Here is an 11,851-nt window from a genome sequence, read left to right on the forward strand (position 1 = left end):
GCTCCAGGGCCAGAGACAGCCGAGATGGCAAAGAAATGCTTCCAACGAGGTGTAGGGGAACCATGACGCACTCTTCTCTCTCCTCCGGTTCTTCCAGGCCACGCGCAGGACTACCAGTGGATCGGCCTCAGCGACAGAGCTGTGGAGAACGACTTCCGCTGGTCCGACGGGCACTCCTTGGTGAGCGGGCGGGCATTAGCCTTTGGTGGGAGGGAAGAGGTTCCTGTTGGGCGAGAAGAGCCTCGTGAGTTACGCGCTGAGTGCTTGGGTCAGGCATTGGCTGGAGGCAACCCTAAACTTTGTAGGGCTCATGGTTTTTCCAAGCCTCTAGTAAAGCTGGTCAGCTAAGCGCCATTGCGATGGAAATAACCGCTGTAGTAGCAGTGCTGGCAACCCATGGTCTCTGCTGGTGAGATGCATGGGGGAGGCAGCAGCAGGGATGAAGGAGGGAGTAGGAGAGGGGAGGGCTCAGCCTTAGGCGAAGGGCTTTCCTCTCTCGACAGCAATTTGAGAACTGGCGGCCCAACCAACCCGATAACTTCTTCGCGGCGGGTGAGGACTGCGTTGTGATGATCTGGCACGAGCAAGGCGAATGGAACGACGTCCCCTGCAACTATCACCTCCCTTTCACCTGCAAGAAAGGAACAGGTCAGCGCCCTGCCCCGCGCCGGCAAGGATGGGGGGCTCAGGCAGCGGCTGCGGGGCTGCCAGGGCCAGGGCCAGGGTTTTCTGTCTCCAGGCAGAGCCGTCACTCCCGTACGCCAGCTCCATGCCCCGCCACGGACACAAGCGGCTGTTGCGATGCCCGGCTCTCGCTGTCTCTCCGGGAGGCAGGAACGGACCCCTGAGGCAGACCGCTGCTTAATTTTAAGGCCCATTGCAGAATTTCCATATTCCCCTGACCCTAAATTTTGTGGCCAGAGGCAATCTCAAAGGGATCTAAGGTTTTATGAACTTTTTAATCAATTTTCCCTTTTTTGTATTGCCTCTGTCTGTCCGCCCCCAAACAAAGGAATGATCCCTCTGTGGATGTAGCCAAAAAAGGCCGGCAGGCTCAGGTGATGGCACCTGCCCAGATGGGACCCAGACACCTTCTAGATCAGAGATGTTATTCCAAGAGGGGAATAACGGAAGAGGGCATCGCTCCCACTGCATCTCGGGGCTGGGCAGGGATGGCTGTGGACATGGCTGCCTCTTCCCACCCCAAAAGTGGCCACCTTTCAAGCAGCCACTGCACATTCCCTCTCTCCAGCACCTAGAGACCCCCTGGGACGGGGTGTGGGAGAAGCGGAGTGAGGAGGCTGTGCATGCCTAGCCTGCGCCAGGCAGGCAGGAGCTGCCCAGGTGTGAGCTGCCCGCTCAGCCAGGCAGGACTTCTCCATGTCTCTGCCCATCTCTTGCAGTGGCCTGCGGGGACCCCCCAGTGGTGGAGAACGCCAGGACCTTCGGTCGGAAGAAGGACCGCTACGAAATAAACTCCATGGTGCGGTACCAGTGCAACCAAGGCTACATCCAGCGCCACGTGCCCACGATTCGGTGCCAGCCCAACGGGCAGTGGGAGGAGCCGCGGATATCTTGCATAAACCGTACGTTTTGACCCCTTCACCTTCGGGATAGGGCTGATGCATCCCTGTAGCTGGGAGAAGGAGCTGGGAATGAGGGGGGCATCACCTTAGGGTGCAGGTTAGCCCAAGCCAGGCAGAAGGGGACATCATGGTACCCTTGACTTGTTGAAAGCTGCCCCGTGATGGGGCCATGGGAGCTGGCATCTTCTGGGCAGGTGTGGACCACAGGGGCTGGCTGGAGGGGCAGCCCGGGCAATTCCTGCCCTGGAGGTTCCTCCACCTAGGCAGGGCAGGGGCAGCTCCAGAGCCAGAAAAGGGCGACAAGGAGCTTACCAAGGGCCCAGGCTACTTAAAGAAAGGAAAGAAAAAGAAGTGGCTTCTGAAAGGGTGAGTTTTGGCACCACCTGCATCAGCGGAGAGAATAGGAGGAGGGAGCTGTCGTTCCCCCGGGCCCTTCCCCGGCATCCCCCTGCCCTGGGAGCGGGCAGGAGCCCTGCGGCAGAGCTAAACCAAGGGACAGGGCTGGGCTCCTGGCCCTTCTCCTGTCAGGCCTCCAGCTGACCGCAGCCAACCCTCTCCCACTGGTGTCCCAGCCCACTCCCAGGCCTGCCTACACCCCTGTCCCATCCCTGCTCGCCTGCAGCTTCCCAATAATTTCATCGACCTCCGCCAAATCGCATCTGTCCAGTGGCCTCCTTGCCAGGTTCTGGTCCAGCTGGGCAATTCCAGCTAAAGCAACAGTCCCATGGCCAGGGAAAGACAATACGGACTTAAGGGACAAACATCCGCCCCAGGGAGGGGACGGAAGGAGGAGGGATGGAGGAGGTGTCCGAGGGCGGCCACTGGTGTGGACCAAGCCGCTGACTCCCTTGGCTCCACCATGGACCTGGAGAGCTGCAGGCTGCTCCCAGCACAGACCGTCAGCGATCAAGAGACCGGGGCTGTTCCCAGTCAGTTTTTGCTGCTTCCACCAACTTCCATGCAATTATCGCACCGGAGCGGTGCCAGCTTCGAGGGAGGCTGGCAGCAAAGATCAGGCAGAAACCTTGTCCCTGCCAGCCAGACGGGGCTGTTTCCCCTCCTCTGCCCTGAGCACATCCCACTGCTGATGGATATTTCCCTCGCTGTCCCCGGGGATCGGGGAGGGACTGGTGGGGCGGCGGGGGAGATGCGGAAGCGGTCCCCATGCCCACCCCGATAGCAGAGCTGCCCTCCTGGCCAGGCAAGGGAAGGGAGGGACAAGCACGCGTGGAGGGGATGCTCCTGCCCAGGCTGCGGGGAGGCACCCGGGCACCTTCACCCCGCGGTGAAGCAAACCCCAGCTGCGGGGGCGAGAGAAGGGCCGATTGTGCGCAGGCAAGCAGGCTGGCGCCGGGGCACACGCAGCCGGGCAGCGCTGCCTGCGGCTGCCCGTGTTTTTCCAGGGAGCCAGGGGCCAGGGCGGCCAGCGTGGGACAAGCAGCGTCTCTGTCCCTGCTCCTGCTAACAAGGTGCCTTTTCTTCTCCTCCCTCTTCGCAGCCTCCAACTACCAGCGCAGGCTATACAAGAGGAGCCCCAGGAGCCGGTCGAGACCCAGCGGCAGAGCCGTGCACAGACCCACCCATTAGAGCAGGGCGAGAGAGACCGAGGGGGAAAACGAGAGAGAAAGAGAGATTTTTAACGGAACAGTTATATTAACAGAGTCAATTTCTTCTTCTTCTTGTTGCTTTTTTGTCATATAAGGAAAAAAAAAAATTATATTAAAGACAAACCCACCTTTGTGTATATATATAAAAAAAAAATTAATGTTTTTTTTCCAAGCACCAAAGCAAAGCAAATTAGATCTCAGCATTTTTACTAACCGTCCGGTTCCAATTATCTTCGTGCCTTCGGGGACAGGGAGGGGGGTGGGTTTGCAGAGGGCAGGGGGTTAAGTTAAATAATAAAGATGATTATTTTTTCCTGATTTTATCCACGAACAATGTAATTATTTCTGTTATTTAATCTCCGGGGTGAACAGCACCTTTTGGGGTTTTATTTTATTTTTTTGTTTTCCAGAATCATCCTACTGCTGCAGCGCGTCGGGGCGGGTGGGGAGGGCCGGGGGGCTGCGGTGGAAGGAGCTGCGGGAGGAGGGAGGCGAGGGGACGCTGAGACCCGGGACCCGGGCGCTGGGGGCTGCGGCCCCTCTCTGCTTCCCCGCCACCCCCCCTGCGGCGCAGCGCCCGTCCCGGGACGACGTGCTCTTTCCAGGGGACCGTGCGGGGCACCAGCGTTCCCTGCACCTATTTATATTTTTGAACATATCCTATTTTGAAAGAATGATAAATAATAAAGAGAGTGAAATCGGAACGGGCACTTTGTCAGTGGTGGTTTTTTGGGGAAGGGGGGTGTCTGTGTGGGCCAGGGGGGGTCTCCCATGGCAAGGCAGCAGGGAAGGAAGGGGAGCCCAAACAGGGTACTCCAGGCTACATGGGACCGGCTCAGCCCCAGCCAGCACCCAGGGGTGCAGCCCTGGGGACAACAGAGGTGTGGGGACTAGATGACCTTTAAAGGTCCCTTCCAACCCAAACTATTCTATGATTCTCAAGCCCCAACCGAGGAAGGACCCTGGGGTAGGACATCGCCCCTCCCGTTCAGCTCCCAGCCCGGGGGGGGTTAACCCATCTAAAACCCATCGCCAGCAGGAAATGCTTCACCCTCCAGCTTCCAGTCCTGACACCCGGGGAGTTAATTAACACTCATTAAAGAGTTCCCTTGCAGGAGTTCATGGTGGGCAGAGGGCTGAGCTGGCAGCGATGAGACAATGCTCAGTCAAGGATGAGACAGCTCTAGGTGTCCAGCCAGGGATCTGTGGCAGACCCCTCTCTCGTGCTGGGACAGAGATGGGGACACAGCCACGTCACTCCAAGGCTTTCTCCACTGATTTATTAGAAGAGGTCCAGGAAAATACATCTTTTCATAACCAAACGCTCGAAGAAGGCACCAAAGTTCAAGTGGAGTCCGGCCGAGGGGCACATGGAGATAAGGCACTGGTGCTCCCATGGGGACAGGCACAACGGCATCCTTCAGTGGGAAGGGGCTGGAAGAGGGGCTGGGATGCCACAGAGACACTCACTCTCTGCCTCGCTCTCTCCCACCCCACAAGCTCAGGACCAGCCTGGAAGGGCACACGGGTGCTGGTGTCCCACTGCCACCACGGGAAGGGGCAAAGCAGGGTGGTAGCAGCCTGCGCATCGCCAGCCTCGCTGGCGTGGGAACCGTCCTCATGTCCACCCCATGCTGGGGACGGTCCCGTGCTGCCCCAGCTGGCAGCCACCCCGAGCAGCTGTATGTGCTGGCTGCTCAGCAAGATGTGGAAAATATGAAGGAAGGAAACAAAATAAAACAAAAAGAAGCCTCTCCCCGACCCTGCCTCCCCCCCGTCACCCCCAAAACAGCCCTGGGAAACACCTGACACTGGGCACCGCCAGGCTGGAAACATCCTCCGGACAAGAAGGAGCCCTCCCAGCTCCTTATCTCTCCTTGTAGCAGAAGACCCCAAACCTGCCCTTGCTGGGAAAGCCGAAGCTGCGGACACCAGGCTCTGCAGGACCACAGTTGGCCCGGGGCTTAGTGATGGGGTAGCGGACGCTGCCGTCCGCCAGCCAGCCGGCATCGCAGCGGTCCAGCCCCAGGAACTTCCAGGCGGAGTAGAGCTGCCCCACCCGGGCGATCTCAGCCTCCGCATCCTGGCAGCTCTGCTTGGCCTCCTCCAGCGTCATCCCGGCCGGGCGGTCCAGGTAGAAAACCTCTCCTAGGAGGGAGAGGGGAGCAGGAGAGGGGAGCATCAGTGCTGAGTATCATCCGGAGCATCCCCTTCTGCAGCATCCCTGCCTGGAGCATTCCCACCCGGGCTAAGCCCTGTGCTCTAAGGGGGAGGGAGGACATGGGAAGCCCCCGATCCGGCACCGCATCTTCCCCAGGTTCCCTCCTGCTGACCCGACACCCACCTCTGAGCGTGGAGCAGAAGCAGAAGGCATCAAAGCGGTGGAGGTGCCGGTGGCGCGGGCCGTAGCTGCGGATGCCCGGGGCGAGGTGCAGCCCGCCGCAAGGCTTGCGGGGCAGGCGGATGGGGTACTGCACGGTGCCGTCGGCCAGCCAGCCCGCGTTGCACCAGTCCAGCCCCTCGCTCCAGGCCTGGAAGAGCTGGTTGAAGGTGGCGAGGACGGCGCCTTGCTCCTGGCACGCTCGCTCGGCTTCGTGGAAGTTGAGCCTGTACTGCCCACGGGGAGGCTGGTAGGGGAACACCATGCCTGGGGGCAGACGGGGCGCTCAGCCGGCTCCGCGGGCAGCCCACCCCCCCCCCCGAGTCTGGCCCCGGCAGGAGCCGCAGGGGTCCCCGACCCATCCCAAATTCAGGCTCTGGGACAGGGAGCACCCCAGGGTGGCACAGCCCAAGGCTCAGGTGTGCGGGGATGGGGCTGCTCCGGGCACGCAGCCGCCAGCGGCGAGTTGCCAGCGACATCTGGTGGCACAGGGACACAGGGGCTCGGTCCTGGGGACACGTGGACCACCTTCATGGTGACAGCACCAGCACGTACAGGGATGAACAGGCTATGATAATGGGGGTGCAGGGACCACCACCGCACGGACGTATGGACCACGGTCCTGGGGACACACAGCTGGTGGTCCCAGGGAGGCATGGACCACCCCTGTGGGGATGGACAGACCATCGGCATGGGGACGCACAGGCTATAGGAACAGGGACACAAGGCCCAGCATCACAGGGATGTATGGGCCAGGATCACAGGGACACGTGGACCACCAACATGGGGATGGATGGACCGCTGCCACACGGATGGATGGACCACAGGAACATGTGCACCACCACCTACCACTGGTCACAGGGACTGGTGGGGACAAGCCACCACGGGAGGGAGGGCCCAGGGACAGAGGGGGTGGGCGGGGGCACAGCAAGGGGGACATTTCCGCAGCTCTGAGCTTGGCAGTGGAGCCGGGGCTGAGTCAGGTCCCTCACGGCAAGTGAGCAAGAGGGGTTGGGCCAATCACCAAGGTCCACCACAAGATGCACGGAGAAACCCAGGGCTGGGAGGCGAGGGGGCGGCTGCACATGATGCAGCACAGCGGGAAGATGGGTGAGTAGAGGCAGGAAACGCTGTGGCCACGGGGTCACCCGCAACTCTGACTCCACAGTAACATTCCCAGCATCCCGGCTGGGCAGACTCCTGTGGGGTCACTCGGTGCTGAGACCCCACAGTCAGACAGCCCCAAGCCACCACCTTGTCACATCAAGTATCCCAGCCCCTTTCTGCCCACAATTGGGCTCCCCGCATCCCCTGCCTTGCTACCTCCCCAAGGAGGGGGTGCCACGGGAAGGCCAAGCTCATGGGCTTGGCGCAGGGGGTCACGCGGTCCCCACCGTGCCCCCACCTTGCAGCTGGAGGTCCACCACGTCGCTCTCGTCCTCCAGCCCATCGATGACCTCACAGCGGTATTTGCCATCATCCTGCAAGCGCACGTCGCTGACAACCAGCGAGGCCTCTCGCCGGCCAGCCTGGTGGAGGTGAGCGCGGCCCCGGAAGTCCCCGAAGGCCATGTAGGTCTTGCCGATGGCCACCAGCACGTCCTGCTCCTTGGTGTAGTCGTCCCGCAGCTTGGACCACTTGATGCGGATCTTGCGCTTGGCCTCCAGGTCAGGCTCATAATGGTAGTGGCAAGGCAGGGTGACATTGGCACCGTTGGAGCTGTAGACGGGGTCTTTGGGGGTCTCCACCACCAGCTTGGCCCCATTGAAGTAAACCACTGGGGACAGGGAGGGAAGGCGTGAAGTGTGGGTCAGGGTCCAGGGCAGTGTCCCCAAATCTCCCTGCAGCCGCTCCACTCCCTCCCTCCAGCCACCTCCTCTTCTGCCTGAGCATCCCATGAGCATGCCCCGAGCATCCCTGGAGCACCCCTGCCTGCTCCTCTGGACCCCCACATCCCTCCCAAGAGATGCCAGCCCCATCCCAGAGGCAGGGGGGACCTGAATCACCGACCTGCCAGCCCCCCTTTCCGCCAGCCCTGCCAATCCCCGATATACCTTTATCCTGCCCCTTTCCCTTGTCATTCATGATGTGGTTGTAGTAGAAGCCGTTGTAGAAGGGGTGGTGGGAGCCGCTGGCCAGCCGCAGCAGGGTGGCCTCCAGGAGCAGCGGGAGCAGCAGCATGGCTGGGAAGCGAGGCCGAACGCTGAGCCTGGGCTGCCGGGGGGGAAATGGCTGCGGTAACACCCCAAAATAACCAGGAGGGCCCCAGCGCTGCCTTACACACAGCAGCAGGTAAACCCCATCACAGGGATGGGGGTGGGAATAGCTGGCAGAGCGGCTCGCCTGGCCGCAGGGGAGGGCACGGGCAACCTGAGCCGTGCCCCCAGACCTGCCCAGCAGCCGGGGCTCCCCGTCCCCTCCATCCTCATCCTCCCGCCTGGGTCACACCACACGTTCGCCGCTGCTGCCCATTGGGGCTTGCGGAGCAGCCAGCCCGGAGCGGGGAGCTGAGACCAAGCCGGGGACGGGGCAGCCTGCGGAAACAGGATCCCAGGGTGTCCTTTGAACAGGGAGCACTGGGAAAACATCACGTAGGGGGTGCAGGGGGAGAGAAGTGGCCGAGCCCCGCTGTAAGCCGCAAGCTCGGTTTACAGAGGCAGCCGAGCGTGCAGCCCAGCTGAGGAAGGGAGGAGAGAGCTCAGGGCTGCCTCCACCGCCCCAGCACCGGACAAAGCCTGGTAGCACCCAGCCGGCCTGGCCAAGGACCCCTGGCACCAACCCAGGGCTGCTGCTTTGTGCCACAGATGTGGCTGGCACTGACCCCATACATACATTTCGTTCCCAAACCACGTCCCCTGGGTGGGGGGAAGCCTGGCTGCCCCACGGCACTGGAGACCCACGCTGCCTCAAGCTCTGGGTGCCCGAGGCACCCAAGGGTGCCCTGCATGGGGCTCACCCAGGGCAGCTCGCAGCAGTATTTGCCAGCTTGCGAGCTTTCCTGGAGCCGGCAGAGGGGGCCCGGCACCCAGCAAGCTTCCAGCAGCCCCCCTCCAAGACTGGGAGGGATCTGACATCTGTGCCCCCTGCTTAGACAAGGTTTACGCGTGCCTGCAAAGGTGCCCCAGGCCAGGGGGCTGCAGGGGAGCAGGTGCTCACCCCCGGCTGGGTCCGATTCAGTGTACGGTGGTGGTCTCCAGGAACCAGGGCATGCAAGTGGCTGCTTTCACCACGGGATGCTCACTCGTGGGCTCTCCTCCACGGTCAGTGCCGCTGCTCACCTTCCCGTGGGGTGCAGCCCACGCTTCCCACCCGTTGAGGTCTGCGGAGCCGGTGCCGGAGGGCGCGGGGTCCACCCGCTCGACGGCCAGCGCAGCCCCGGGAGCCCGGCGGCAGCGGTGCGCGGCACGGCAGGCACCGGAGCCCGGCAGGCACCGGAGCCCGGCAGGCACCGGAGCCCGGCAGGCACGCCGCCACGTGCTGCCCGCGCACGGCAGGGCAGGCTCGAGGCACCGGCAGTTTCGCACCTCGGTTTGGGGGGCACCAGCCCTGCCCACCCCCCCGTGCCCCCAATGCCTAGCCACCCCCCAGAGCCCAGCGTTGCGGTGACTGCCGGGGGGGCCGGCGTCCTCAACCGCAATGCCAGCGAGCATCGTGCTGCAGCACCCACCGCAGCGATGCCTGGCACCTTCCGCAGTGATGCCCGGCACCCTCTATGGCGATGCCATCCCTCCCTGCTCTCCCCGGCACGCAGGGTGCCCACCACCCCAGGGTGCCAGCCCTCCCCAGCCCCGGGGCCAAGCCCTACTCACGCTGGTTGCCGGCAGGCTGCAGGCAGGCGTGCAGGCAGGCTGCAGGCAGATGCACTGTGTTTAGTGCTCTTGCAGGGCTGAGAGGAAGCAGCTCCAGGGCCTGCCTCTTAAAGGGAAACACACGCCTTTCCCAACCCCCTGCTCACAGCCCGGAGCTGGGGTGGGTGCCCCCGGCCCCCTGCCTGCGTGCCGTGCCTGGGCAACAGCCTCACCGTGCGCCTGCACGCTGCCCGCACGCTGCCCGCACGCTGCCCACACACCTCATCTGTGATGTGCCAGCTGCCAGCATTGCCCCCAGCTTGGAGGGGAGAGCAGCAGGGAGCAGGGTGCCCCACTGGGGCTGGTGGGACCCCATCATGCCCCGTGCAAAGCCCCGGTGAAGCCACAGTGCCAGGGGAGAAGAGCCATCCCTTGCCCCCCATCCCACTGGGGGGACTGGCCATGGCCCCCAGGCAATGGCAGGAGCACCACGGGCATGAGAGGCTCGGGACAGGTGGGCTGTGGCAGGGGGTGGTCCGTGCCCGGGATGTGCAGGGTCCAGGGAAGGCAGCTGAGCTGTGGGGTTCAGCCTCTTCGGGGTCTGCTTGGGGCTGTGGGGGCAAGGCAGAGGCACAGAAACCAGGGCAAAAGCTTTGGGGTGCCCGGTTGCACCCATCTGAGGGAGCATCATCCCTAAACTTGGGTGATGCTTTCCATGCCAGCTTCCACCGGCACACGGACACACAGCCCTGGCTCCGAGAGCCCCAGATCCTGCCCTCAGGAAGGGCAGCACAGCGGCGGCACAGCCGGGGGGATGCTGGTCCGGGAGTGGCCGATGGGGCCAACATGGAGGAACCACGGAGCAGCGTGTGCCCTGACCTGGCGACCCGCCGCCCTGGCCCAGCGCGCCGCTTCGCCCCCCGCTTTGTTGTTTTATGGCAAGGAAATGAGGCGCGGGGGCCCCGGTCCGGCTCTTGCGCCCGGGACGGCGTCAAGCCGGAAAGAAAACAACTCGTGTAAAAATAAACCGCCCCAGGGCTGGCTGTGGGGTGAAGGGGGCTGGGACCCCTTCCCGACGGCCCCCCGGCATGGCATGCTCGGGGTGTGATCTTGTCCGCCCGCCGCCGCCACGCTGATAGGGAGCAGCCGGCACGGAAACAGCGTTATCTGCTGCCAGCGCCGGCCCGGCAGCCCCCGTTCCCCATGGGAAGCCCCAACCAGGGATGGCTGCGGGACCCGGGGTCTGGAGGCACTGCTCTTCCTTGCTGTCCTTTTCCCTGCACACCCACCCATCGGGGCCCGCCAGCCCTCCCCGAGGAGGGACACAGGGGGCCGGGCTGCCCAGGGAGACGGGAGCATGACGGCCGGGCACACTGCCTGCTTGCCTGCCCAGAGCAGGCTGCTCCGCAGCCCACAATGGAGGGGCAATTACGTCTCCCGGCACAGCGGCGCGGGGCCGCTGCGCTGCCTGCATCCCGACTGAGGGTCCCCGGTCCCCCCAGACCTGCACCATGGCCGGAGGAGGTGGTGGGATGGCGTCCCAGCTGCATCCCGGCTGCATTCCGGCTGCATTCCGGCCACCGGTGCACCCCTGCAGTTGCTTGCCCAAGTTGTCCGTGTCCCAGTGAGCCGGCAATCGGGATGGTTCCCTCCACCCCTCCGGCTGTGCAGACAGACAGACAGTCCCATCGGGGCACGCTGCTCCTTGGCGTGGCCATTCCATTGTTTCAGAGCCGAGGAACAAGCCACACGGTGCCCTGTGCTGCCTGCGCTGCCTGCGCTGCCTGCGTTGCCTGCACCACGGCACCTGCCAGGAGCCACCCTCTGCCCGGCCCGAGGAGGGGAGTGGTGGCGGGGAAGGGGAGAAGGATGCTTTTGTGCATCTCTTTTCAGCAACAGCTCGTGGCTCACATTCTGCCATGGCTCTTGTCTGGATGTGGCCACCAACACCCTCCACCTCCTCCTGGGGAGCAGGCAGCATGGGGAAGGATCCGGCCACCAGCAGCCCCCCGAGGAAGGAGGAATGCCCTTTGCTCCCTCCACCCTCTCACCCTATTTTTGGAGCTTCAGGGGTAATGTCAGATTTGTTTTCCGCCCCCCAAGGGGGACCCTGGGTGGGACCACGGGGTCTCAGGGTGAGCGACGCTGTGCAGGTCAGGGTAGCTCTGACCCCGAGGCACGTGTTTAGGGCACATGTTTAGGGCTGGCTGAGCTTTTGGTTGACGGGAGCCATAAAAATGTCATCCCTGTCTTCCCCGCCTCAAACCCAGCAGCTGACAGCTCCGCCGCGGTCCCACCGGAGAGATTTCTCCCTGAAATGCCGCTTGCGCGGGATGATTCCAGCAGGAACCTGTTGCCCAAGGTTCAAATACTGGGAAGGAAAACCCACATTCCTGGTGGGATGGAGGAGGCTGTGATCTGTGCTGGGTTTTCCGTGTGGAGGCGAGAGGATGCTCTCCCCGACGGCTGCTTCCTGAGGAACCGGCTCGC

At 63.1% G+C, this 11,851-nt stretch overlaps 2 protein-coding genes across 4 annotated transcripts in view; one reads left to right on the forward strand and one right to left on the reverse strand.

Annotated features, from left to right (window-relative positions):
- ACAN (aggrecan) overlaps positions 1–4,425 on the forward strand; it is a 28,893-nt gene extending 24,468 nt beyond the window's left edge. For both annotated transcript variants that reach the window (XM_075159900.1, XM_075159901.1), the window contains 4 exons: positions 98–180; positions 504–648; positions 1,404–1,586; positions 3,085–4,425. In XM_075159900.1, the coding sequence (XP_075016001.1) occupies positions 98–180; positions 504–648; positions 1,404–1,586; positions 3,085–3,173 (500 nt within the window). In that variant the 3' untranslated portion in view covers positions 3,174–4,425. The remainder of the gene's footprint in view (positions 1–97; positions 181–503; positions 649–1,403; positions 1,587–3,084) is intronic.
- A 29-nt stretch (positions 4,426–4,454) lies between these two features.
- On the reverse strand, positions 4,455–9,453 carry HAPLN3 (hyaluronan and proteoglycan link protein 3). Of its 2 annotated transcripts, none has more exons than XM_075159902.1 (5): positions 9,383–9,453; positions 7,628–7,787; positions 6,979–7,350; positions 5,538–5,840; positions 4,455–5,341 (listed from the first exon to the last, which is right to left on the reverse strand). In XM_075159902.1, exons 2-5 carry the CDS (start codon positions 7,752–7,754, stop codon positions 5,061–5,063), a joined length of 1,083 nt encoding a protein of 360 aa, XP_075016003.1. In that variant the 5' UTR covers positions 7,755–7,787; positions 9,383–9,453; the 3' UTR covers positions 4,455–5,060. The 2 variants fall into 2 exon arrangements, with proteins under 2 accessions (XP_075016003.1, XP_075016004.1); XM_075159903.1 differs by lacking the exon at positions 9,383–9,453 and adding an exon at positions 8,730–8,947.
- Positions 9,454–11,851: the final 2,398 nt, after the last annotated feature.

Source organism: Calonectris borealis, chromosome 11 (assembly GCF_964195595.1).
Source record: "Calonectris borealis chromosome 11, bCalBor7.hap1.2, whole genome shotgun sequence".
In the NCBI taxonomy this organism is placed as follows: domain Eukaryota; kingdom Metazoa; phylum Chordata; class Aves; order Procellariiformes; family Procellariidae; genus Calonectris; species Calonectris borealis.

Bases quoted from the DNA above. Each gene is read 5' to 3' on its own strand.
- HAPLN3 (XM_075159902.1), bottom strand. From the start codon at position 7,754: ATGCTGCTGCTCCCGCTGCTCCTGGAGGCCACCCTGCTGCGGCTGGCC. The intron at 7,351-7,627 runs GTATATCGGGGA...CCCTGTCCCCAG, and splicing joins GGGAAAGGGGCAGGATAAAG to TGGTTTACTTCAATGGGGCC. The intron at 5,841-6,978 runs GTGGGGGCACGG...GTCTGCCCCCAG, and splicing joins GGTGGACCTCCAGCTGCAAG to GCATGGTGTTCCCCTACCAG.